Below are 27,994 nucleotides of genomic sequence, written 5' to 3'. Positions count from 1 at the left end.
AATGCACTGACAGCTCTGTGAAAGAAAAAAAACAAACCAAAACAAAGCGATCCACGACACGGGATGCTTATGCAAAGTCATCGCTTACAATAAGTGGGATTTTAAGGACAGCCCCGTCTCCTTACAAGGCACCAGGAAGCACCGACTCCGCTCAGTAGGAGTTAACGCGGACTAGTTTCCTCAGCGGAGGTGCGGAGTTTTTGATTCAGGACTCTGTGCAGTGGGGGGGATACTGAATGGGAGCAGTCACTGGATTCGTGCGATACCAACGCAAGCCACCCAGACCACCTACTACTGCCCATCAATTTTGACTTTTTGGGGCGTTCAGGGCACACAAAGAAGCAAGACCACCTCTGTCCTCTTGTTGTCCCCTTCCCCTCTCCTTCCTCACGGAGTCTGCAGACAGAGAAATCCTCCAGAAATGGCTCAGATACTGCCGATACGATTTCAGGAACATCTGCAGGTAAGCGGGAGCAGGAGAGAAAAAAAAAAAAGCCCGAAAATTCATCACTGCTCGTTTCTATTTGCGCCGCACCTCGTCCGCGTTTGGTCCGCACACGCACGGCACATGTCGCATTTAAATGGAATCTGAAATAGGGCTGCAGGGTGGTGCTCAATATAGCTACAGGCCTAGTTTTCTCCTGCCGGGCAGATGATGACTTGTAAAAATTGAACAGTCAGATCGTACACAGCTCCAATGCGGACCGGTGCGTGCGGTGTGGTGTGGTGTGTGGATACGCCGCAGTTTTTTTTTGCCCCATTCTTCCACCGTTCAAGTGGAAAACGCTGCTGTCAGTTTAAATCCTGCGGTGTTTTGACACTTTTTTTGTATGTGTGTGTGTGTGTGTTGGTGTGCTGGAGCTCAGCTGTTCGTGGTTACATTGTAACTGAGACGTGAACGGCACTTGCTCTCAAAGCTTTGTTGCTACCATGTTGTTGTCATGTCCTGCAGCAACGGATTCCCACAACTCGCGTGGATGTGTGAGAGCAAATGTCCTGGGCACGACCAACAAAATCAGCACAACACGAATTGTGATCCGTTTGGGTTGTGTCCGGGCTGTGCTCTTTAAGTGCCATTTCAGTTCAACACAACCCATTAAGTTCAGAAAATCTTATTCGAACACGTGAATATTAAGAAGCTCGTCTGTGCAGTCTGGTTTTATATAAAAATGATTTGGATTTAATGTGCATCCCGGCTCTTCTTGTCTGCTTTTTCATGTCAGGGAAGCATCTGTGCAGCCTCATGATGATGAGCATCAGTAAACCAGAGTAGTAAAGGCCCTGCACTCTTTGCTTGGCTGTCTCCTCATGGAAAAATCAACACAAAATGCCCATTTACAGTCTGTGACAAGAAAGAAAAACAACCGGGCACTTATTTGGTCGTCAGTGTGGGGAACTATTTCCACTATGTTCTACCCCCTTTTTTTTTTTTTTTTCCCCCCTCCTCTCTCTCTCTTCATGGATTGGACTTTAAATCGTTGTCCCACAGCAGCCCCCAGTGCTTGGTGTCTTGCAGCCAAAAGAGAAACTTTGTGACGCACCCCCTCCACCTTCCCCTGGTCTGTAGCCTGTTGTTATGGTAACACCAGGCAGTGAAATGGCCTTTCACTAGAAAAAAAAAAAAAAAAAAAAAAGCACAGTGTCCCCACCCCCTGTCTCTCTGCTCCCTTCCTCTGGCCGGCAGCCCCACTTTCTCAGCCAAAGACCCTTTATCCACACACACACACAAAAAAAATAAAAATAAAAGGGTGCCGGCCAAGAGGGCTCGCAGCCCAGCGGGCTCCTCTCCTCTCCCCGCTGACGGGAACGGTGAGCGGCCGCTTGCTCGCTGATGGAGCACAGTGCAGCACCTGGTAACGTCTGGGTTATTAGCTCAGATTTTGCTCCAAACGGCGCATACCTTTCCCCTCTCACATCTCCTCAGAGAATCTGAGACAGACGGTGATAAGCGGCGGGCTGCTTTACGTTCCACCTCTACCGTGAAATCCCAGCTCAGCCCCGGTCGTATCCCCCTGTGAATCTAGGTGGCTCCAGCAGAGTGAAAAATGCTTGGAATTTGCAAACCCTGGACTTTGGGCCTCAAGTTGTTTAGCTTTTTTTTTTTTTTTTTTTTCTTGGCCTGGTATTTACAGCTTGGTGTCTGCAGTCTGGGCTGGGATTCAGGAGTGTAGCATAGATCCAGCTCCGTGGCGAGGTACCAGCCTGGTTGAGATAAAGAGCACAACGGATGCTCGGCACAATCTCGGTTATACCGCTCAGAGCGGTTCTCGGGGACGTGGAGACGAGGCCGACACCTCCAGAGCTGTTGTTTGAATAGTTTTCATTTTCTCACCCCACAGACGTAACTACAGCCTCTCTACCTTACACTGTGATTAATGCTCAGCTGTGTGGTAAAGCCTCCCTCCCGCGATCTTGTTTACTCAAGTGTGATTTATGATCTGAGGTCCTTGCTGTGTATGATCATGTCAGAGTGCGCCGAAGCTGAAGATAAGTTCTGTGGATCGTGATGGGTAGCTTCGAAGGACAGGCGATTGTCTTCTGAATTACGAAAGTGCCAAAGTGGGAGTCATTTGCAGCTTATGTGGCTCTTCTGCTGGCTGCCTGTGCAGCGGCCTACGTGCTTGTAGCAGCCTGTGTAAGTGCAAAAAAATGTCCCGCAGCTCCCAGAGAGCCGGGAACGTTGTCCCGTCGTGGCTGAGCTAGGGAGAGTCCAAGCCGCTCTTCTCCTGCTGTGCCCCTGCCGACGAAATGAAGCCACGGCGTCACGGCAACGGGATGGGTTTGATGAGTCGGGGCAAATTACATCAGGGTAGGAAGCAGGATGACAGGAACGCCGTAACAGGAGACATCTGTGACCGCAGCAGTAGTGGCCGGCAGGGACGAGGATGAGCATCTGTGTTCAGTCACCTAGACTTAATCACGGATGCCCCGGATGAGCAGTCATTCACACGTATAGTACTCACGTTGTGCCTTTCTGTAACGTTACATGAGTCGTACACTGTTAACATTACGTAAACTAATTATATTATTTAATCTCACAGATACGACATCTGTGAATCGGAAATAAGGAAGATGATGCATGTTTTGTGGTGAGAACTGAGAACTCTTGGAGGTGGAATCCGGATACACAACTCTTAAACATATGGTTGCTTTTTAAGTTGAATGTGTTGGTTTCCTGTCTTCTCTTTCCTTAGCTGCTAAATGCTAGCGGGTTGAGTCCATATGGATGCCACGATGGGGCATATTTCCCCCGATACAGACGAACGAAAATACGTCTGCATGCGTTTGGATAGTCCTACAACCATACAGTGTTTCCATATAGTTGGAAACAAGTTAAACTTGGACGATGTAGATGGCTACTTCCCGACTGTTCTGATCTTTGCTGCAGCATAATCGGATCCTAACCGAGAGACTCCAGACCAACATTGCACTGCAAAAATTTAGCAAAATTCTGCTGTCAAAATACAACACCAGCGAGACAAAACATTAAAACTGCAGGGCTGAAAACCAAAACTATGGTTTGTCACCTTGTATGTTAACATTTTGATCAATGGTTGATGTACAGTACAGGAATTGGAGCAGATTTGAGGTGATTTTCCTTATTTAATGCACTGCCTCCTAACCCACCCAACTTTATGCAAGAAAGTGCAAAGTAGTACCACTTCCTGGTCTATTTGCTGCATTCCTCAGCTTTTATTGTGTTCCTCTAATCTGCTCGCGAACCCAAAATTCTTCAGCTGCTGATGCAACGTGTCAGTGCTTCGGCAGCGTGTCCACGCAGCCTGTGACTCATCAAATCCAGTCAACGCTGTATCATCAGTGAAGTTCTGCTGCCTTCGTTATTCTGATATTAATGCGATTGTGTTTCTGTCATTATCTGTTGGGTTGAGTTACAGTTTTACTAGAGGTATGTTATAGGTTGCAGAGGACGGTGGGTTGTAGCCAATGTGAGGTTTTAGTCTGGAATGTTCTATTTAGAAGGAGTGCAGGGGGGGAGTTTATTCCGGTGAGTCAGTCACCCCACCCTTAACTGTAAATTGCCGAAGGCCTGTGTTACTGGAACTGCACTGAACAGACCTACCTAGCTCTCATCCATCCTTCTTCATTTCTCGTAAGAGGAACATTTATCACTGTGACTTCTCTACAACGGTCCTCTCCCGACACCCACCCTCCCTATGATTTCTTCTTTTTTTTTTCTTTTAGCGAGATGCTGGACTGTGTCTAGAGTCCTTCCTTTTACTCCCATCCTTATCTTTATTGTAGCTTCCCTCCCCTCCCCTCCTCTCGCCGAGATAGTTTTGGCAGCCTTGAGGAGGAGATGCAGCATATGGCTCCAGTCCTCCCTCAGGTCTCCTCTGTGGCCTTTACAAAGACGCCTTTATCTCTCGTGTCCCAGTAACCTCACACAAACCAGCCATACACTGATATGGTTGACTGAATTATCACCGTACTAACAAGGATATTTACTGATGTCATAAATAGCCAGTGTATTTCTATTTCTGTGGCTAATTTCAGCAAGGTCACAATCAGACAGGAAATGTAAATAACATTGACTATTTTGTACGACTCTATGAAATACACGATCAGGGAATTAGAATATTTTTTTTTTCCTGAATAAAAAGGAAGTTATTAACTCATTAACAATACAAACGCGTTGAAGCGGCCGCCTGAGACAAAGGCTGAGTTGGCAAAGAAGCTAAGAAACTCCCGGCTGACTCCAAACTACAGGGCAGAGCAGTTCCCCAATGATTATCATGTGTCAGGCGATCAAATGTTCTGGAAAATATGTCCACATACTGTTGACACAGCAGCAAACAACCATTACCCATGTCCATTCTCTGATGAGTCACAACTGTTTTGGAGGCACAATGGAGACCTGCACTATATTAGGAACGTGGTCATAATGTTGTGGCTATTAGCTATATTCAATGCTCATAAATAGGCTACTGAAGAAATTGTCTTTGTTATTGATTGATGATTTGTTAAATTTAAAGTGTCCACACTTGTCCGCAGTCTACAAGGCAACGTCTTGTAACATAGTTTTTTAATGTTGTTGGACCAAAAGTCAAAATATATAGTTATAATTTAGCTCAGTTTAGTTTTAATGGGACTCGGTGGTTTGCAGTGATTTAATATTGTTACATACAAACAAGCTAAAAGAGGCTAAAAGGATTTGCAGAGCTCAGAGAAACTGCAGAGTTGTGGTTTTCTCCTCACTTCCCCGTTACATCATTTGATTCGTTGTTAATATTAAAAACACTGATTAGTGCTGCTTGAAACGATCCTTCATGGTAAATGAAAGAAGCTATTTCTTGGATAAACAATTTTTTTTTTTTTAAAAAAATCCACCCCGACCGCTGACTTCTGCCTCCTTCCTGTTTTGCAGATGACATGATTTAAATGGCTCAGCGGTCGTAATTTGTTGTCCTGCCCTGCCAGCCAACTGCGAGATAGTACAGTCCTTGTGATGAGCGTAAGGATTCCTTTCCGCTTGCCTCAGACTGCATAATGCAGTCGGTTCAGTCATCAGAGGGCGAGTGCATGTTGTGGTCTGTCCTCTCCGTCGTTCACAGTCGGTTTGCCAGCGTGCACAATAATTCCTCTGTTCAGCAGGCGTTAACCTAGCTGGAGTGTTTCATGTTTCAGTTCCGCTAAGGCTTGATGCAGCACAAGTTCACGTCCACTCAGTGTTTGTGTGTTTTTGCATATTGTGACTTGTTCTCAGCAGGAAGGTTGAGATGCTGCATAATGATTCATTCACTGATGGTTTCTTCAAGGAGTTTTCTAATAAATTCTTTGTTTTTTTAGTGGTTGTCTGTTGGGAATTTAGTCTCAGACTTGTTTAATGGGGATTAACTTTTTTTTTACAGATAACAAAATGATGTATACGTGTAAAACTTTAAGTAAATTCAGGAGATTATTAGCAGCTATAATGAGAGTGCAAAATAAATCTCCGTTGAGTTAACATTCTTTTGTCCGCTTTGTGCCCACGCTTGTTCCTTGGCTCCATGTACCACCAGACCTTCTGTCTGGAAAACAACCTTTAAGAATATCCCTGGAAAAAAAAAAAAAAAAAAACTGGAGCAGACCTGCTGCTATTTTAATCAAAGCACTGTTTTTGATCTGCTTCTCGCTGCTTTTTTTTCCCCCTGCGAGGCAAATGTCAGCTGCTGCCATATATATATATTTTTTTCCCACAGCATGTTTTGTGTTATCGTGATGGGGGCTCGGTCCTAAAACTGTCTGAAGATGCAATAAAAAAAAGTTTTACTTCTAGTCCGAGTGCAGGACGCTGTCGGGACAAAGTAATGTCACGGTGTTCATTTAACAGCGTCTCTTGTGCTGACCACCTTTGAATTTGTGAGTTAAATACTAGCTCATTATAGCAGAAAACTGTAATCTCTACAGTGTGTTATAAACTCTACAACCATAACTCCTGTGAAGTATCATTTAGTGGATTTGTGTCCAACCAAAAACCGCCCCCACAGAACGTTTGGCCTGGATTCACGCCATTGAGAGCTGATTTTGCTTTGGCTAATCAAATACTTTGGATGGTGCTTGTGCAGTGATGGACAGAAGAGTAACAGAGACATATGGCATATTACCAGCTGCAATCAAAATTAAACGCGATAACGGTAGATAGATTTGCAAGACTGATTGCAGCTTTAGGCCTGTCACGATACTTATTATTTTTATATATTTTTTATAATTTTGCCAGCCTAGATATATCGCCATGTTTGTTTTTCCTTGTTTCGCTCTCTACCAAAGATGCTGGCAAGAGGGTTCACTCTGTGCATCGGCCTCAGCACCTGGACGCGTTGGTTCATAGAGGAATGGATGGAGTGAACCCTCCTGTCTTTGTCGCAATTAGGGCTTGGGGGGCAGGGCCGCTAGCAGCAAGTTAGCCTCCTGAGGAGTAGAGAGTAAGGTAACGCAAGTAGAAATTTGTAGGAATAAAAGTGGTGATTTCAAAGCTGAATGCCACAGCCCCAATGTGTGGGAATATTTTGGATTTAATTGAATGAGCAAGATGAGCTCATTGACAGAAACAAACCAGTTTGTCATATTAGTTTGAAAGTAGAGGCATGGGAAAAAAAGCAATTCAATCAACTTGCACCTGAAACACAATCATCCAGCCCAGTTTTACCAGCTAGATGTAACATGGAAATCTGTGAACTCTAGTGGTGCTGTTGTCAGTTGAATTTCATTTCTTCATGCTATACTAAGCTAACTGCCTTTTGGCTTCAGCTTCATATTTACATGTATTTGTGAAGGAGTAAATTCAACTCAACTCTTTATTAATCACTGCATTTCTTTTTAATATTAAAAAGCAAATAGATTAAACCGCCTCATTGACTTTGTTGTATAATTTCCAGTTGCAGAACCTGGGTGTGAACCCGGCCAACATTGGCTTCAGCTATCTGACCATGGAGTCGGACAAGTTCATCTGCATCCGAGAGAAGGTGGGCGAGCAGAACCAGGTGGTGATCGTGGACATGTCGGACCCCACCAACCCGATCCGGAGGCCGATCTCCGCCGACAGCGCCATCATGAACCCCACCAGCAAGGTCATCGCCCTGAAAGGTGAGATGGCGACGCGCATAGCAACGGAGCAACACAGTCGACGCGACCGCGGCGCTGGCTGATAGACGAGAAATACTGTGTTGTCGTGAGAAGAAATAGTTTGCTTTTATTACTAGTGCGCTGTTGTTCCATGTGCCGAGGCTGTTATTGTTGTTTAAAATTCCCCAGAATAAAGTCCGCATGGCATTGGCACTGTTTATTTGTCTCTAGCTCTAGTTCTGTGGGAATGCCACGGCCATGCAGCGACTAACGCTCCGTCAATGCTGTAAATATGTGGAGTGCAGTCGGTTCTATTGCTTGATTGTACTGAATTGGTTGTGCAGATTGATTGCCTGGCACCAAATCTAGCCCTTAGAGCAAAAACACAAGCGCTGATCAGGATGATTTGCCTGTAATGCCTCCTCCCTCTCACCCTCCTCCCCCGCCCCCGCCCTCTGGGGGAAAATAAACCCCGTTGCTCTTTCCTTGTGGTCTATCTTTGTCTTCTCATTTGTACCTGATTGACACTTTGCTTTTTCTCCCTTGCTTTCTGTCATTTCTCAGACGGTGAGTTTCTTTCTATCCGTCCAGCCGCCGCCTGGCACGCTGTTGTGATGACCCCGGTAGCCATGTCTCTCTCATAAAAGCTTCCCCCCCCTCACATCCCTCTCAAGAATGCAGAGCTATTTCGACCAACTAATCAATCAAAAGACAGTTTTATACTTCCACTACCAGCGTATCACCTCAGCATCACATTCCTGCCCCTCTGTAACCCGCTGGCATATACATATACTTTTATGAGAACCACACATGTGTTAGCATGACTTGTTGTATGGTGGTAGAGTGTACTGTATGTGTGGTATGCATCATCAGATACTGCACAGAGAAAAGAGTTGTGGGGAGGGGGGGGCCCGTGTGAGCGCGTGCCGGCAGCCGTATCGACAGTCAGATCTTTCCATGCTGCACATAAGGGGTGCCATTAAATATTTCACAAAGGCTGTGTGTGTGTGATGATGATGCTGCTGGTTTGCACAACAGCTCCAGTGTTCGTCTGATTCATGCATTACCTCACCTTGTTTGTTTTTTGCAACTTTGTCAGTAAATACAGTTTTATTTTTAATTTTTTTTGTAAAAAAGCACTTAGGCCTGGAAACATTTTTGCATCCAGGTGCAAGAGTCAGCCTGGTTGCTCCTCTATTTTCACATCCCCTCTTGACCAAAACAAGGTCTTTGTTATTTCAAGTAATCACCCCGGTTTCTCCACTCTGAATTTTAAGAGCCCTCATTATCTTCCAGCGTACGTCTATTCATACATGTTCATGTGGAGGTCTGTGTTCTATTCACGGCACCCATTTTCACCCCTGAATGTTTAATTGTCCTGTGGATTTCAGTTCCCGACTCTTCCCGTTTTACCGCCCCCTCCTCTTTTTTTTTCTGTCCCTGCTCCTTCAGCCGCCAGGACGCTGCAGATCTTCAACATCGAGATGAAGAGCAAGATGAAGGCTCACACCATGACAGAGGAGGTCATGTTCTGGAAGTGGATATCCGTGAATACCGTTGCTTTGGTGACGGATACCGCAGTCTATCACTGGAGCATGGAGGGGGACTCCCAACCAGCCAAAGTGTTCGATCGGCACGCCAGTCTGGCAGGATGTCAGATCATTAACTACAGAACTGACGAGCAACAGAAGTGGCTGCTGCTGATAGGGATCTCTGCACAGGTATGAATATGGGTGTCTCCCAGGGTAGACGAACACATGGCAGAAATATTTCTCTGAATGGAATGAACATGATTCAGATAACCTGAACCTCTCTGTCCACACTAAGCTCACATCTACATACCCACTTAGAGAGTAGGGATGGATACTGATAATGCCACCGGTAGTAACCAGATCGAAAAGCAATGCAGATTTTGGTGCTTCATTTTAGCGCCACTGAATTTTTAATTACCGCCCGCTTAGCTCTATTGCTTTACCAACGCGACGTCACGTTGGTCTTTCACCACGCTGCAGTCGCGTCTGGAAATCCGTGGTAACAAAAACGGTCAAAAGTTTGGCTGTACTTCATCTCAAAAGATGCAGACTGGGCAACCTGCAACAAGTTCACGTAGCACATTTTGTGCAGGGGAGGTAACACCTGGAATTGGATTAAACATCTGATGATGCAAAGCTTTTTAAATGTCTCACGCCACTGTTTTTATTGTGACAATTATGAGTTTGTTGTGAATTTTATTTTATATTGGGTAAATAATTTCTTCTATTTAACTCACAAAATGCCTTAAAAATATAAAGGCTCCATTTTTGGAAAAAGCTTGTATGTTTTCCATTCTTTAATCACCGGTTCGGGCAGCGTTTAAGCACCGGCACCATTTCAAAAGTATTGGATAAAATCATAATGGTCCTCATTCATAATAAAGAGCTTTCAGATGCTTTAAAACAAATGTTTGGGTTTAAAGAAGCATCGTATTGGTTGCTCACTGAGCACTCTCTCCAAGTCTTTGTACAATAACACCCAGTTCCAAGAGTCATGTTCAGAAACTCTACGTCAGAATTCATTTCGCTCTTAAAGCAATAATCAGACATTTGGAGTAATATTTTCATTCATTTACTTGCTGAGAACTAGATGAGAACCATATACCCCTCTATTGTATGTGAATCTGGATCTAGAAGGTGGTTTCTTTAGCTTAGCATAAATATTGGACATAGATGGACACAACTAGGTAGCAACAGTAAAAATGTGTTGGATTTTTACAGAAGGTTGTGGCCAACTTTTTGTTTCTGTTCCTACAACCACACCTAACCAAAAACACAGACTTAGCTCTCTGAATCATCTGCAACTACTTAAATGCATTGATAAATTCTCTCAATCTTGTTTTCATCTCTCCCCTGAAGCAAAACCGTGTGGTTGGAGCGATGCAGCTGTATTCAGTGGACAGGAAAGTGTCCCAGCCCATCGAGGGCCATGCTGCTGCCTTCGGGGAGTTCAAGGTGGAGGGAAATGCCAAACCTTCCACCCTCTTCTGCTTTGCTGTGCGCTCACAGGCCGGAGGAAAGGTGAGGGCGGTTTGTAGGTGTGATGCAGGTTATGTGGCCTGTAAGCGACATTTCTTAAACCCATAAAAATGTGTTGTTAAAGTTAAAGTTTTAGGAGAAATATTTAATTTACATGCATTACGGTCTGCTGTTTGTCATGGTTTTATTTGACTAATTTTTCTTCAATTAGTTACACATAATTGAAGTTGGTCAGCCGGCCACAGGAAACCAGCCATTTGCTAAGAAAGCAGTTGATGTGTTCTTCCCACCAGAGGCCCAGACAGACTTTCCAGTAGCTATGCAGGTAAGGAAAATCCCCCCTGCAACTCATTCGTTCCTAATTAGAGGTGACTGATTCGCGCTCAAGTTGTCTCTCTCTCTCTGCGCGTTCTCCGCAGATTGGCAGTAAACACGGTGTAATATATTTGATCACAAAGTACGGTTACATTCACCTGTACGACCTGGAGTCTGGAGTGTGCATCTACATGAACCGAATCAGTGCAGAGACCATCTTTGTTACTGCTCCACATGAAGCCACCTCGGGAATCATTGGTGTCAACAAGAAGGGACAGGTGAGACATGAGCAGTGAAAGGCAAGAAGTTACCTGTTTACATATATAGTAACAGGTCACTTTTATGTGAAAGATAGATGATTACATTTTTTCACTGAAGGATATTGAATTGAATTAAGATTTAACATGCAGCTTATAAATGCATCCTTTAACGGTTCCTTTACCTTGCTGATTTATTGATTCTATCATCATCTTTTCTCTCTAGGTGTTGTCGGTGTGTGTTGAAGAGGAAAACATCGTCAACTACGCCACGAACGTCCTGCAGAACCCCGACTTAGCTCTGAGGATGGCTGTGAGGTCGAACCTTGCCGGGGCCGAGGAGCTTTTTGCCAGGAAGTTCAACACTCTGTTTGCTCAGGGAAGTTATTCAGAGGCTGCAAAGGTTGCTGCATCAGCACCAAAGGTACTACTGCTACTGCTTTTCATTGTAGAGTTTCATACGCATGCCTGGTGCATTGGCAGAGGGACAGTTATAGGGAAAAGACAGTTTTTCCTTTTTTAAACGGAAAGCCGAGACACTTGGTGTTTAAAAGCTTGAAATCACAAACGTTGAAAGCTTATATAATGCTTTGAAGGGATGAAACAAGTGTGTTGACAACCGTCCATCCTGTTGGCTTATCTATTGCATGACCATCATTGGCCAATTATTTCAAAGTTTTCAAAACAGAGCTCTAAGACTCACAAGCCCACGCCCGTGTGGCCACATCTTTGAAAAGTGAGTGCTGTAAAGTCACCTCTGAAAGAACAAATGTACATATGCCCAAGGTTTCATCCCTTCTTCCTTTCAACCTTTCACCTTCAAGGTTTCTGATTTTTTTTTGTTCAAACTGTTTGTGTACAGCAGTTCTCCAATTGTAACAAACATGTAAAACAAACTAACACTTGAGGAGAATATGAGATCAGTGCCATGACACAATCGGAAACTATTAACAAAAGTTCGTAATCGTATCTTAAAAATATAAATTTTGTAAGTCTGATACAAAATGTTTAAAGCCGATGATGATATGAAATAATCATGGAAACAGAGGTTAAAGGCTTTCAAAAACCTTTTTACAAACATTCCCGGCAGTTTTGAGATCATTATTTACAAGTTTTGAGCTTCGTAAACTTAAAAATAAACAAATATTTAGATATTTTTTCATTTGATGCGGCGCACATGTAATCCTCTGTACGTAAAGGATGTGGATGGATGCATATAAAACTTACATTCTACTTCAGAAGATTTCATTTCTGCTTCCTCGCCGCTTCTTTGAGCAATGATTCCTCCTTTCTTTGATGTCCTCGCTCCCCTCAGGGTATCCTGCGGACGGCGGAAACCATCCGTAAGTTTCAGAGTGTCCCGGCCCAGCCAGGTCAGGCCTCTCCACTCTTGCAGTACTTCGGGATTCTTTTGGACCAGGGCCAGCTCAACAAGTTTGAGTCTTTGGAGCTGTGCAGGCCAGTCCTGCAGCAGGGCCGCAAGCAGCTGCTGGAGAAATGGCTAAAGGAGGACAAGGTAGAATCAGAATCAGGATAATTCATTAGTCCTTCAAGGAAATATTTACGTAGCAGTTGCTTCTTTAAAGTTAAAAAGAGAAAAAACTAAAAATGTAATATGCAAGTGAAGAGGTTTAAATAAAATGCATAAATGCTTCTGGTAAAATGTTGAAGTGACTGCATAAGTAGTAGACGGGACTGGAGGATAACTCTGACTGTGCATGTGTTGTAGCTGGAGTGCTCAGAGGAGCTGGGAGACCTGGTGAAGGCCTCTGACCCCACACTCGCTCTTAGTGTGTATCTCAGAGCTAACGTCCCCAACAAGGTCATCCAGTGCTTTGCAGAGACTGGCCAGTTCCAGAAGATAGTGTTGTATGCTAAAAAGGTAATGAGATACTTTGCATGACTTCCCTTTTCCATTCTCATTTTGACCTTTAACAGTAAAAAAACAGACAGAATTGCATTTTTGTTTTGTTTTTTTTGCTACTGCACTGCTTTTTGTCTAGGTGGGCTACACGCCAGACTGGGTGTTTCTGCTGAGAAATGTGATGCGTGTTAATCCAGACCAGGGACTGCAGTTTGCCCAGATGCTGGTCCAGGACGAGGAGCCTCTGGCCAACATCAACCAGGTAACACCCACCCCAGGCATCGGCATGACCACCACTTCTCTCACCAGGGACGTGCAGCCCGACTCTTAACGCGTGCTCTCGTTTTAAAACATCTGCACACAAAGTGCCCAGTGTGGGAGCCTCCCTCTGTGTTATTCCAGATGTGCCAGCAATGCCAAGAATCCGCTGAGTCAGTCGCCCTCTCCCCCCCTTTTTTTTTTTTTTTTTAAAAGCCACATATTCACTTTTCTCGGTCTCAAACAGAGGCGTGTGTGATGCTTCTATACGTCCCATTTTCAGCCACGGCCTCCGAAGGTGTTATTAAATGTGAAAAGCCCAAACATCTGGCTAACAGGCACGTCGTGTTTAATAGCGTGGGACTCTTATCTTGCATGCTAGCTCGAATGATGGCTTACAGATGGAAGGAAATCAAAAACGTCTCGCATTCTCCTAAGTTCCTTGTTTTCCTCTTGCCTTTTCGGTAGATCGTGGATGTGTTCATGGAGGGGAGCCTGATCCAGCAGTGCACCTCCTTCCTTTTGGATGCTTTAAAGAACAACCGGCCGGCCGAAGGACACCTACAGACACGTCTGCTTGAGATGAACCTCATACACGCCCCTCAGGTCAACATGCAGACTCTTAACTTTCCTGATTTCATGCAGCAGCCTTGCATTTTAAAAGACTAAACAATGAGTCGTGTTTCCATTTGTGTGTTAACTTGTATAGGTGGCAGATGCAATCCTGGGGAACCAGATGTTCACGCACTATGACCGTGCCCACGTTGCTCAGCTGTGCGAGAAGGCGGGGCTGCTGCAGAGAGCTCTTGAACACTACACCGACCTCTATGATATCAAACGAGCCGTGGTGCACACACATCTGCTCAACCCCGAGGTACGCCCGTAGGAGTGTGATCATTCTTGGGAATAGTGTTCTTTTGAGAGCAGCCACCTTCTCAGCCTGTTATCTCACTTTCTCCCCGTCTTCTTTTTTTTTTTTTACCCTGTCTTTCCTTTCAGTGGCTGGTGAACTTTTTCGGCTCCCTGTCGGTCGAAGACTCCGTGGAGTGTTTGAGGGCCATGCTGTCGGCAAACATCCGGCAGAACCTGCAGCTGTGCGTCCAGGTAGCATCGAAGTATCACGAGCAGCTGGGAACTCAGACATTAGTGGAGCTTTTTGAATCGTTCAAGAGTTATGAGGGTAAGTGTGGCAGTCTCAGATAAACGGGACAATATTTTTTTAAATGGGTGTTTTTTTTTCCTTTTTCTTTTGCCGACAACAGATGGAGCTAACTGTTGTGTTGTTTCTCCCCCGCCATCTCCGTTCAAGGCCTGTTTTACTTCCTTGGGTCGATTGTGAATTTCAGCCAGGAGCCAGACGTTCACTTTAAGTACATCCAGGCTGCCTGTAAGACCGGCCAGATCAAAGAAGTGGAGAGAATCTGCAGAGAGAGCAACTGTTACGACCCAGAGAGGGTTAAAAACTTCCTCAAGGTATAAACATCTCATCTTTAAACGTTGAACTCATCATCAGCAGCAGTTTTCTGAGGTCGTCTTGTTGAATCGCTAATATTTCTTCTGTTCGTAGGAGGCTAAGCTCACAGACCAGCTTCCTCTTATCATTGTGTGTGATCGCTTTGACTTCGTCCACGACCTGGTGCTCTACCTCTACCGCAACAGTCTGCAGAAATACATTGAAATTTACGTACAGAAAGTAAGATCAAGAATAAAGGAGACATCATCTCCAAAGTCTCTCTTTATTTGAGTTGCACGTAGCCTCCTCATTCATAATTTGTTGCACTTGCTTTCAGGTGAACCCCAGTCGTTTACCGGTGGTGATCGGCGGCTTACTGGACGTTGACTGTGCTGAGGATGTCATCAAGAACCTGATCATGGTCGTCAGAGGGCAGTTTTCCACTGATGAACTGGTGGAGGAAGTAGAGAAGAGGAACAGGTAAATAATAGCTAAATTATACGTGGATCCACTTGTCATCTGATTGCTACTTTTAGATCACAACTAATAGATAAATGGACTTATGTTACGTTGCAGAGCATGCTTGTAGTTTATTTGAAGCTTTTTATCCTATTCTTGTTTCCAGTGATGACAGATGATGGTCCTGCTAAAAGAAAGATATTTGATTTTCAAGTCTTTCTCTCTGTTACCTGAGAGAATCCACATAAGTGATTGGGGGGAACTTTGAAATCTAAATATTTATACTCCTATGATGTCCATTCATCATCAAATACACACAAAAAGAAGCTGAACTATACATATAAACAGATATTCTTGCTCCTGTGTTTGTTCTTCTTTCTCTTAACTTAATTTTGCAGACTGAATTTGCATATTCCACAAAACTAAGTTCACTGATGAACAGATATGCCATTCATTATCTAATTCTGTTTGGAATTATTAAAATATACTATATATTATATATACTTTGAACAAATGGCACTGCTGAATGCTCAACACTGCCATCTAGTGCTGTAGCTGTGCATTACACTACATAAAACCTACACCATCTCATAAATATAACTCATACTTTCATAAGCCATGGCTGTGAAATGTATTTGGATTAAATGCTTCATCTAAATGCAGATGATATTCAAATATGCTATTTAATCCAACATCTTATTAGGTTGAAGCTTTTATTGCCGTGGCTGGAGTCCCGTATCCACGAAGGATGCGAGGAGCCAGCCACCCACAACGCCCTGGCCAAGATCTACATCGACAGTAACAACACGCCTGAGCGTTTCCTGAAGGAGAACCCGTTCTACGACAGTGCCGTGGTCGGACGCTACTGCGAGAAGAGGGACCCCCACCTGGCCTGTGTCGCCTACGAGAGAGGACAGTGTGACCTGGACCTCATCAAAGTGTGTTCTAGATCCCAGCAATGTGCAATATTTTATAGTCCACAAAGTGGCCGTATAGATACACAGTCAACCACCTTTTTTTTTTTTCTTCTCAGGTGTGCAATGAGAATTCTTTATTTAAAAGCGAGGCTCGGTATCTGGTACGAAGGAAAGATCCAGAGCTTTGGGCAAACGTGTTGGAAGAAAACAACCCTTACAGAAGACAACTCATTGACCAGGTTAAGTTTCCTCCAGCTCTGCTCCTGACTGCGAATTAGTCTTCATTTTTTTTAATTGATTATTTATTATTTTCTTTCCTCTCAGGTGGTGCAGACAGCTCTGTCAGAGACCCAAGACCCAGAGGAGGTGTCAGTCACAGTCAAGGCCTTCATGACTGCAGACCTGCCCAATGAGCTCATCGAACTGCTGGAGAAGATCGTACTTGATAACTCAGTCTTCAGTGAACACAGGTCCAGCAGACTCACAGCTGGCACTCGTGATACTTTTAGCCACAAATCGTTCTGTCTTCAACAATCCTCTTTTTGCCCCCCCCCCCCACAGAAACCTCCAGAATCTGTTGATACTGACGGCCATCAAGGCAGACCGTACGCGTGTTATGGAGTACATCAACAGGCTGGACAACTACGATGCTCCCGATATTGCGAACATCGCTATTAGCAACGAGCTCTTTGAGGAGGCGTTCGCTATTTTCAAGAAGTTTGATGTGAACACCTCGGCCATACAGGTGAAAGAAATATTTCTGCTTCAGTTCAGTTTATTGTCTAAAGTAGTTTATGACACTGAAGGAAAAAATGTATATTAGTCAATCTAGAACACGTTGTCTTTAATGTTAATGCAGCTCTCTCCTTTCCTCATTCTTCTAGGTATTGATAGAGCACATAGGGAACTTGGATCGTGCCTACGAGTTTGCGGAGCGATGCAACGAGCCCGCGGTTTGGAGCCAGTTAGCCAGAGCCCAGCTGCAGAGAGACCTAGTCAAAGAGGCCATCGACTCGTACATTAAAGCCGTTGACCCGTCGGCGTACATGGAGGTGGTGAACGCAGCCAGCAAGAACAGTAAGCTTCGGCTTTGCAGCCTGAATCAGCTGCACACAAAAGGCTCACGTGCTCTGTGTCTACATGCAAAATATAAACCTATTCAGAATATGACAGTAGTCTGAATCTGAAAGTTTTTCCAAATGTTAAATATTAGTTGCGTTTTAGTTTTCTTTGGATGTGTATACTTTGTATTTGTGAAATATATTTTACTGCTTGTACTCCAACCACCATTTGAGGGGCTAGAGTAGAAAGGTCAAAAGTCTTTGTACATAGCGAACATTAAAATCACTTGCCTATTATTAGGTTTATGTAGGTCCCTCTTGTGACTCATCAGAGAATGGACATGGGCATTTTGAGGGTGTCCTGCAGTGTCTGGAAACAAAATGTTGTTAGTGGTGCTACAGTTTGGGATCTAGTAAATTTGGAGGCCAGGTCACCACCTTGTGCTGTTCCTTTTTTTTTAGTTGCGCCTAAAGCGTTTTCTGTGTGTGTGTCTGTGTCAGGCTGTGTCTTACTGAGGATGGCTGCTGCCATCAAGGAGTGTTACTATTACTATGGGGTGGTGCTGTTTGGTCAGGTCTAAGTGGGTGATAGTCTAAAAGTTTCCCAGCACAACATTGTATCATTACAAGATGGTCAGAGTTCTTTACTCTCCCTGTCAGTGGTTTTAATGTTGTGGCTGATCAATGATCAAGTTACAACCTTTTCTGAAAGATAGGTGAACATATGAAAGAAGGAGACTTGTTGGTTGGGCAAGAATTAAGCAAGTTTGGTTCAAACTATACTAACGACAGTATGATATTACTAAATATTCTTTTTCATTTGCTTTGTTAACACCTTAGAAGGAATATTGTATGTTTTGGACTAATGCAATGCTGTGTTTGTGCAAATATAGCCATTGATTGTTTTCCTCCTGTGGTTGCTCTGAGTTGATATTTAAGGTGTATTTGTATTGTATTTGTGTTTTCTAGATAACTGGGAAGACTTGGTGAAGTTTCTACAGATGGCTCGAAAGAAAGCCAGAGAGTCGTACGTGGAGACTGAGCTCATCTTTGCTTTAGCTAAAACGAACCGTCTGGCAGAGCTGGAAGAATTTGTCAGTGGGCCCAACAATGCTCACATACAGCAGGTAAGAAAAACACCACGGCCTTAGACTTAGACTTAGACAGACTTTAATAATCCAGTTGGTCGTAGTATCTTAATTGTCACAAAAAAAGATGAGCTGTTGTACAGCTGGATAGACTAAGGAATAAAGGAGGTTGTGTAGCGTTCACTATGGGAGTGGAGCTGAATCAGTCTGATTGTGTTTGGTGTAGTGGATGGATGCATTGTCCATAATAGGGAGCAGTTTATCCAGTGTCTTCCTGTGCCAAATGTCTGTTACTCCCTGCCAGTCACATGTCCAGCCTTTAACATTACTTTGTTGATCCTACTGCTCAATACTGGTCTTTTTTGCTGGTATTTGCTGGTAAGAACAGGGCACTCGCTACAACAAGTTGGTAGAAAGACTCTAGTAACTCACTGCACACATTAAAAGACCTGAGCTTCCTCAGAAAGTACTCAGGTCCTTCTTATCCCTCCAGTCCCACTTGTTGTTCATGTGGACTCCCAGGTACTTGTAGCGGTCCACTATTTCCACCTCCAGGCCCTGGATGGTGATGATGGGCTCCACTGTCCTCTTCCTCCTGAAGTCAGTGACAAGCTCCTTGGTCTTGTCCACATTCAGTAGTAGGTGGTTTGCCTCGAACCACTCCACAAAATCCTACGATCAGTGTCCCATACTCCACTTCCTGTCCATCTCTGATACACGTACCCCTGCAAAGTCATCAGAGAAAAGAGAGTGTAAAGAGTGAACAGATACAGAGACAGGACAGTCCCCTGTGGTGTCCCCCAATTACTGACAACGGTATCTGACAAACCTGGGCCTGTGAGACAAGTAATCAGCAGGAGAAAGTGGAGGAGCTGACACCAAACCTGCACAACTTCTCGCTCACCAGAAAAGGGGAATAAATGGTGTTAAAAGCATCTGTAGCTGAAGTAATGATGTACACACTCTCCCTGTGCAGGTTGGCGATAGATGTTACGAAGAAGGCATGTACGAAGCAGCCAAACTCCTGTACAACAATGTGTCCAACTTTGCTCGACTTGCCTCCACATTAGTCCACCTGGGAGAGTACCAGGCAGCCGTGGACAGCGCCAGGAAAGCCAACAGCACACGGACGTGGAAGGAGGTAGGAGCCACGTACTGAACCTTTCTTTTACTTTCACGTTTCTTGGCCGCTCTGTGTTTATTCCCTCTTACTCTCTCGTCGCCAGGTGTGTTTTGCGTGTGTGGACGGCGAGGAGTTTCGGCTGGCGCAAATCTGTGGCCTTCACATCGTGATCCACGCCGACGAGCTGGAGGACCTGATCAGCTACTATCAGGATCGCGGGTATTTCGAGGAGCTCATCGCTCTGCTGGAGGCCGCGTTGGGCCTGGAGCGGGCCCACATGGGGATGTTCACGGAGCTCGCCATCCTCTACTCAAAGTTCAAACCTCAGAAGATGAGAGAGCACCTGGAGCTCTTCTGGTCCAGGGTCAACATCCCAAAGGTAGAGTTTCTCTCTTCTCTCCGTCTGCGTCTGCCCTGTACTGACATATTGTTGTTGACTGCACTCGTTCAGAAAGAAAGGTTGAAGAAAGGTCGCTATCTTTCTTTCTTTTCTTTGGTTATGAGAGTTCCTAAAATCCTTGAAAGCTTGCAGACAAAGACACTTGCTTGCCAATTCATTAGGTACACTAGTGAACCAGTCCTGCACTAAATCCTAAGTCTTTATGAAGGTTGTGGTATGTAGCATTACTTTAAAGTAACCGAGAAAGCTGTTAATTCAACTGTGCTTTGATTTTGGAGGCTGTGGTTTGTAATACTATTGAATTGAACACGTGTTCCTAATATTTTGACAACCTAATTTTAATCAGTAGACTAAATAACAGACACTTCATTTCTGATGCTGTTTCAACATATAAGGAGCTGAAAATTTATTTTATTTTCTTCTTCTACGCACATACACTAATCAGGCATAACATTATGACCGCCTGCTGCGGTTTCCCAGCAGAACGTTGTATTGTCACAAGTTGGTCAGTATCATTTACGTCTCCTATCAGTAGTTTTAATGTTGTGGCTGATCGATATAAGTTCATTGAACTACATATTTTTCATTTGAAAAATATCCATTTTTTCCTTTGTTGTGTTGTTTTTAACTAAAACTCGTGTCAGTATTTGTTTGTATAGGGGGCTGTATAAATAAATCCTCTTTATGACGTCATCTCCAGTCTTTAAATGTGATCGACTTGTGTTTCTTATATTCACCAGGTCCTCCGTGCAGCAGAGCAGTCTCATTTATGGGCAGAGCTGGTTTTCCTGTACGATAAATACGAGGAGTACGACAACGCCGTTCTCACCATGATGAGCCACCCAACGGACGCGTGGAAAGAAGGGCTTTTCAAAGACACTATCGCTAAGGTGACTATTAATCATTTAGGTCATTCACCGTCTTTGCAAACAAACTCAAGTTTTTCAAGATCTTGTTCTTTTTTCGTCGTCAGGTTGCCAATGTGGAGCTGTACTACAAATCTCTTTCCTTCTACCTGGAATTCAAACCGCTCCTGCTCAATGACCTGCTGACTATTCTGTCTCCTCGGCTGGACCACAACCGAGCTGTCAGCTTTTTTAGCAAGGTGACCAGCAGCCATATTTACCACTGTAATATGTTCAGTGTTCACTGTTTTGTTGTTCACTTTCTTTTTTAACGATTGTACACATTGCTCATATTCATTATTTTTTTTGTCCGAGCAGATGAACCAGCTGAAGTTGGTCAAGCCTTACTTGAGGTCTGTCCAGAGTCACAACAACAAATCCGTCAATGAAGCTCTGAACAATCTGCTGACAGAGGAGGAAGACTACCAGGTCTGTCAGTCATGCTGTTACTTTCTTTTCTGTCACTAGGGGGCACTGCTAAGGTCCAGTTAGTGGATCTTACCATTTCCGTTGGATCTCGAATGTAATTAATGCCTGTGTTATGTCCACAGGGCCTGAGAGCGTCCATTGATGCGTACGACAACTTTGACACCATCGGCCTGGCCCAGAGGTTAGAGAAACACGAACTGATCGAGTTCAGACGTATCGCTGCTTATCTGTACAAGGGAAACAACCGCTGGCGACAGAGCGTGGAGCTCTGCAAGAAAGACAAACTCTACAAGGTACGGACAATTTTGGAGGAAGTAGAAAATCTCCCGCACATACGGAGCATTCTCTATAGGTGGCACTGTTTGATTATTTAGATCAGAGTCTGGCCAACTCAAATCATCGGCGCCATGTTTGTTATATCGGAGGGAAGATTCTACAGTGTTGTGTGTTGCTATGTTGCTTATTTTCACCAGTAACGGGCCTATAAATGAGTCAGTATGTAAAAGGCCCTCACTTCAATATCCCAGCGTCTACTTACCTTAAATATCTTAAATGCGCTTGTAATGTAGCCCAATCACCTCCTCAGTCATGGAGCTGTGTTTACCTTCTCCTCAGTCTCCTGTGTTCATCCATTGCCTTTAAAAGTTTGAAATAACTCAGAAAAATGATAAATACTCAGGAATAGTGAAAATTAAACTAGTTTGTTATTTAGTAGTATTATTACTATTATCATTGTAACATTAGCACGCTAGTCATCAAGTTAATTCAATTTGTCTATATACATGGACATAAAGTACATGCACACATGGGTTTATTTTTCTGAGCCTTTACCTTAGATAACTAGCTAGCATAAGGCTTAGTTAACTTCAAACTTCATTCATTTGTAAAGCTGTGTTGGGCGTTTTTGAGATCAAGGTTCACATTGATGATGGTATGACTTTATTTTTCCTGTATAAAATCTCAAACTTGTCAAAGAGAGACATTGACATTTACCTCACATAATAGGGAGAAATCTAGTTCTTCCTTTTAATCTTCTGCTGCCATAACTTTCTCTGTTTTTGTTCACCGGGGAAACCTGTGTTTTGTAGGCTGAGCACTGTGACATATGTTAACCTTTAATCCAACTTTACTCTCTGTTATTGCCACTTATCTATGGGTGAATAGTGGTTAGATGTATCTAACATGGCGCCCATGAAACACAGGACCAGCTCAGAACCAATCATCATAGCGGGATAGCGGTTCATTCCCTAGTTGGCCAGACTCTCTCTAATATATGGCTCTGATTCAGGTGCATCTCCTGTAGAATTAGTTTTGCACGAAGGCTTCTCTGTTTCTCATCTCGAGTCATTTAAATGCATTACCGTGTTCCCCAGGATGCCATGCTGTACGCTGCAGAGTCCAAGGATGCTGAGCTGGCAGAGACTCTGCTCCAGTGGTTCCTGGAGGAGGGCAGGAAGGAGTGCTTTGCCGCCTGCCTGTTCGCGTCTTATGATCTCCTGCACCCTGACGTGGTGCTGGAGGTGGCCTGGAGGCACAACATCATGGACTTCGCCATGCCCTACTTCATCCAGGTCATGAGAGAGTACCTCACAAAGGTTTGTATTAAGGAACAGTACCACGAAACACCAAATAGTAGGTTTAATTACCATGTATTTGCTTGTGCAAGTTCCTGTAAAACTGACATGTGGAAGGTGGACAGTACTCTGTAATATCTCAGGGGAAATGCTCACACATACAAAGTGTTTCTAATGGTAGTTAAGTCTGTTTCCCAGCGATCAGTGTGATTTCCTAAAATGTTGACGTCTAGCCATGTGAGGTCACTCGAGGTCATGTCTTTGGGTTCTTTTCCAGGTTGATGAGTTTGCAGCGAAGGTGACGGTCTCTGGCCCTCTTTTTATTCCTCCTACATGTTCTGTCTGTTTGTTTTTTGTTGAACTGATCTCTTAGGTTTCTGATGTAGGAACCTAGCATGGACTGTAGACTGAGTACGGCCTAACTAGCCCTGGTCCTGGAGAACTGTAGTAGTGGTAGTAATAATAATAGTAGCAGTGGTGTGCAGGCTTTTGTTCCACTGCAACATACTTGAATACATTTTGGATTTGTCTAAACAGGAGCAGTTTCTGTCGATGATCATTTCCATATTCAAATATAAGCAGTAATACAGTAACACAAAATAAAACTATGAGGAAAATAAATTCTGCACACACATAATTTGACTAAATGTGCATGTAACACACAAGAGAAAAAAATAGATTGCAAATGTGTATTTAGAAATTAGAAATAATACATAGTGTCTACTCATGTTTGGTCTGTTAGTATGGGCTTTCTGTGGAAGCTTCCTTTGATCCAGGGTTTTTAAAGACTTTAATGGGTTGCAACCAAAGTCTGTACACCATGTATTTTATTTCTTTTCTTCAGGACCAGGATTAGCCTCTCTTGGCCTAACAGATATGTCTCACCTTCTAACTTCTCTCTCTTGGGGCTGTATCTAGTGTTGAGTGGCATTTTGAAAACCTTGATTTCCGTCTGGGTAAAACTCTCCAAAAACCCCAAAATGAGGGCGAATGAGGAGAGCAAGCCACTCCAGACTTGTTAGATGCATCCCCACGTTTCTAACTCCAGGTTAACTTTTTAACAGTTGGGCAACAAACACTAACTCCAAAGGTTTTGGACTCCTCTTTCCTCGTTAATATTTTGTATTCAGAATTGTACAGAAAGGTGTTTCCTGGGTGCACTTTGACCTTTTCCACTTTTCTCTTGTAATTATGATTTAACAGAAACTGACTGAGCTGAACCGCTGTTAATCCTCATCCTACTTACATCAGAAACCTTCTCCAGTTAAAGCACAATGCCTGATGATTTCTTTGCACTTAGAACAACAAACCAAACGCCTGGCAAGGATGAGCTTCAGATACATGTAGCTTCATTTTGAGTCCAGCAGAATGAAAAGCTCTGAGTGAGGAGGGCCTGCTCGCAGCCGCGAATGGGATGCATGTAGAAGCTGTGATGTGTTATTTAATGATATAGGACCGGCTGGAAATGTAGCATCGGCATAAAAGCACGTACTGCAAAGCTTCTCCTTCACCTAATGTAATGTTTCTTTAACCTTGAACCCTATTGTAATACTTTCTTTAAAGGGTCAGTTTACACAGTGTTTTGTCCAACTATTGTGGATTTGCTTTTCTTTTTTGTCGTTAACAGTCAAAAATTATGTGGAAACTCAAAAACAGAATCTCAGAGTTCATGGTGATTCACAGACTTTGTCGCCAACCGTTTTTTGTTAAATGTAATAAAACGACAGTCAACACTGAGGTCTGTGAATTACTGATGATGAGAAAGGACTCTTATCTGGATAGAGATGCTGCTTTTACGTCGGTTAAGTCTTTTTTTTTTAATGCTTTGAGCTGCAGAAATAAGATTCATTCCACTTGATTGATTGCTGCACTCTCAGCAGTGACAACTGACATGATTAAACACCATGGACTTAAATGGTTTCATTTTATTTTATCTGACTTGGGCGAACTGACCCTTTAATTGTTCACTTAACATTTGTTCTGTTAGAAAGTTTCACCAAACCCGCATGGCATCTTCTCTTAGCTGCACTCTGAAGTGCTATGTGTAGGTTTGTCTTTCAGACGTGAGCGTGATAAATCTACTTTAACTAGTGAGACGTTTACAAGTGAAGCTCAAGCGTTTTGCCTTTTGTTGATGGACACCCAATAAGAAATGAGCCTTTAAAAAAAAAACGGGTACATCATTGTGATTCACTACATTGTAGTCGTCCTACGAAAAGCCTTCATTTTTGTAGACCGTTGACAAAAAAAAAGGTTTCTGCAGCACGCCTACAATATGTGACCTGTTTCTTTGACTCTGAGTGAGCTTTTTCTGATCCATTCTCTTTCCTTTGTTGCCCTCAGGTGGACAAACTGGACGAGGCAGAAAGCCAAAGGAAAACTGAAGAGGAGGTGACCGAGCCTCAGCCGATTGTGTTTGGTAGGTTTACGTGAGGCACATTTACACCGAAGGACAAATCATTATGGCTCCTGAATATATTGAAAAATTGTAGAATAAAAATAGATAATGGTGTGAAATTGTGGCATTGTGAAGCAAATCTGTCTTCCTGTTGTTCGCCAGTAGAAAAACGTTACCTCTCTTATTTGTTTACAGTTTACAGTTGTTTACAGCTCTTAACATTTACATTTACTTTTTTTGAGTGAATGAATATTGGTTTTATGTGAAGGAAGAAAAATCTTTTTTGATTTGATTTTTCTCTTGAATAAAGTTTTAGAGCAGCATTAAAAAACAACCTGATGTATCTAAAGGCTCTTTAAGAGTACTGCGACATTTACGCACGGATCCTGCAGTGGAGTGAGCCATTTCTACTTGTGCGCTCATCAACCCAGACTACAAGTTAAAAGAAAGTCCTTAGCCTGCACTTTATTCAATTTTTTATTGTCCTATAACGGGAAACAGCGTACATAGGGGCAGAAAAGTGACAAGAATAAAGAGTGGACTGTGTGAAAGATAAATAATAAGATAAAATAGAATAAACAATGTACAAGCATTGGCGTATATACAAAAGGTATTGAACTGCAAGAAAGGGAATTGGATTGTAGCTAAAAGTATTGAATGACAGACAAAGCATTAGTTTGCAACAACAAGTATTGAATTGCAAACAGACAGTGATTGTCGGATATTGCACGGGGTTGTACACAGTACAAAGTAGTGCTAATATTAATGGTAATATTGCACATATTATGAGTGTTCATTGTGGAGCGTAACAGGAGCAGGAAGGAAAGACCTTCTGTATCGTTCCTTCACTCAGTCTGTCATTTAATATTAGTTACTGTTATTATTACTATCTTTTTGTCTCTAATTCCTGCTTCACTTTCAACAACGGCGCCTGAGACTTTTGCAGAAGACGATTCATAAGAATGTTTGTATCTCTGATCCTCCTCAGTTAACCTTTCCTTTATGTGTCTCGTCTAAACAGTCTATTAAGGACATAAACTAACTGAAGATAACAACAACTGTGTAGTGCAGTGAACACAACAGTTCAAACATGTGAAGAAAAGCTGAACATTTTGCGTGTTTTTGGTGACTTTGGTGTGTCTGTTTGTGTGATCAGGCCAGCAGCTGATGTTGACCGCGTCTCCCACTCCTGTGGCTCCTCCGCCAGCGTACCCGGGCTACGGCTACCCTGCTGCCGCCGCAGGCTTCCCTGCTCAGCCTGCTTACGGCTTCAACATGTAGAACCCCACCTCCTCCTCCTCCTCCTCCACCTCCTCCTCCACCTCCACATATCTCTCTCTTTGTCCCTCTCCCTCCCCGACACACACTCGCACACATCCTCGGACTTGAACCACACTGAAACGTGCTGCTCTTGATCTCAAGTGGCGGCGCAGAGACTGCTGACATTTCACTGGCCTTCACTCCCCAGTGAGACTCCACCTGAGTTCACTGAAACCGCAACAGAAACTCTTCCTCTCCAGTCTCTCCTCCCCCTCCCCCGCGTCTCCTTTCCACTCGGACGTTATAACCGCATCACTGATCTACACGGCATGAAGTCACCTCTCAGCTCCTAGAGGATTTAACACACTGAAGATAACATTAGTTGCACCAAACCACTCTGTCCTGTTGCTGTTCCACGTAGACTTTGTTAACCATAGAGCAGCTTTTTTTTTTTTATTTTCGGTTTCTTTTCAGCACTGAAGAAGAAGAAGAAGAGACTCTACTGAGGAGCGGAGGGGCACGTGTGTTTGTGTGTCTCCCCCTCCCTCCTAAAGCACTGTTACAGCCTTGCATACTCGGAGGAGGCCGCAAAAGAAAAAGAAAGAGATGGGCTCATTTTAATTTCACAACTGTCTCGTGAACCGATTAGGAAAGACAGTTACTGTGCAATAGTTTTGTTTGTCCTTTCACAACAGGTACAAAGTGTTTGCTGTATGTGGACTAAGAACACTTGTATGTGAGGTTACGGTTTGTGTGTGTGTGTGTGTGTGTGTGTGTGTGTGTGTGTGTGTGTGTGTGTGTGTGTGTGTGTGTGTGTGTGTGTGTGTGTGTGTGTGTGTGTGTGTGAGAGAGTGTGTGTGTTTAGCCTCCTCGAAAGCCTTTGTGGGATATTTTGCCAAACCAAGAGACACTCAATGAAATGTTCATCCCCTTGCAGCCGCAAACCAGTTGACTTTTCAGACTCTGATACCGGACTTCTGGAGTTTCAGGACGGTTATGATTTAAAAGGCAAAAGAAAGCAGGTGAAGAAGAAGGAAAAAAAAAAAAAAAAAGAAGAAGCTACACGCTGTAGTCGGTGCATGTGCTGCCAAACTATAATGCTGCAACCAGGAGCACAATTTCCATGTTACACTCAAGTATATCAAGTATTACTAATGTTGTGTCAAAAAAAACAAAAAAAAAACTAAGTGATGTACAACAAAACTTTCTCACCCAACTAACAGAGAACGTTGATGAAGCGCCGACGGACTCGAGAAAACGCAGAGGGACATTAATTCACATCCTGGTGCCAGCTGGTTAAGAAAAAAAAATCATTACTGTACTGAAAACAGTGTATAATTTAAATATATTGAAATACTAATCAAAGAAGTCAGATATTGAAAACCGTATGTATTGTCTATAGTGTGTGTTGTAGTCTAAAAAAAAAAAAAAGCATAATGATTTTTGTAAGAAAAAGGACAAAATGCAAAAAAACAGCAAGTTAATAAACGGTGAAGTCTTGAGGCAAGGCTGCGCAAAGTGGTGACGGCTTAGTTGTTGTTGACTTGAGCTCTGCCCCGTCTTTAGCATTGGACTTGTCAAGGCGAAAGTCTGAGTTGCACACACTTCTATCTGCACAAGTCATACATACAGAAACAGGAATAAACTTTACACACAGTG

At 43.5% G+C, this 27,994-nt stretch overlaps 1 protein-coding gene across 5 annotated transcripts; it reads left to right on the top strand.

Annotated features, from left to right (window-relative positions):
* The first annotated feature begins 4 nt into the window (after positions 1-4).
* On the top strand, positions 5-27,994 carry cltcl1 (clathrin, heavy chain-like 1). Of its 5 annotated transcripts, none has more exons than XM_047591114.1 (33): positions 5-463; positions 7,377-7,584; positions 8,128-8,130; positions 9,016-9,284; positions 10,455-10,616; positions 10,786-10,899; positions 10,994-11,167; positions 11,373-11,570; positions 12,462-12,662; positions 12,876-13,028; positions 13,150-13,272; positions 13,737-13,874; positions 13,978-14,142; positions 14,268-14,448; positions 14,578-14,741; positions 14,836-14,961; positions 15,059-15,201; positions 15,884-16,118; positions 16,214-16,336; positions 16,422-16,567; positions 16,659-16,842; positions 16,982-17,174; positions 18,128-18,285; positions 19,223-19,387; positions 19,473-19,748; positions 20,510-20,659; positions 20,743-20,874; positions 20,993-21,103; positions 21,226-21,396; positions 22,477-22,698; positions 22,955-22,975; positions 25,021-25,096; positions 26,232-27,994. In XM_047591114.1, exons 1-33 carry the CDS (start codon positions 422-424, stop codon positions 26,354-26,356), a joined length of 5,052 nt encoding a protein of 1,683 aa, XP_047447070.1. In that variant the 5' UTR covers positions 5-421; the 3' UTR covers positions 26,357-27,994. The 5 variants fall into 5 exon arrangements, with proteins under 5 accessions (XP_047447070.1, XP_047447068.1, XP_047447069.1 ...); XM_047591112.1 differs by having other exon boundaries at positions 22,955-22,981; XM_047591113.1 differs by lacking the exon at positions 8,128-8,130 and having other exon boundaries at positions 22,955-22,981.

The sequence above is a fragment of the Mugil cephalus genome, chromosome 8 (assembly GCF_022458985.1).
Source record: "Mugil cephalus isolate CIBA_MC_2020 chromosome 8, CIBA_Mcephalus_1.1, whole genome shotgun sequence".
Classification (NCBI taxonomy): domain Eukaryota; kingdom Metazoa; phylum Chordata; class Actinopteri; order Mugiliformes; family Mugilidae; genus Mugil; species Mugil cephalus.
Note: the sequence above shows the minus strand (reverse complement) of the source record. Positions and strands in the feature narration are given on the sequence as shown.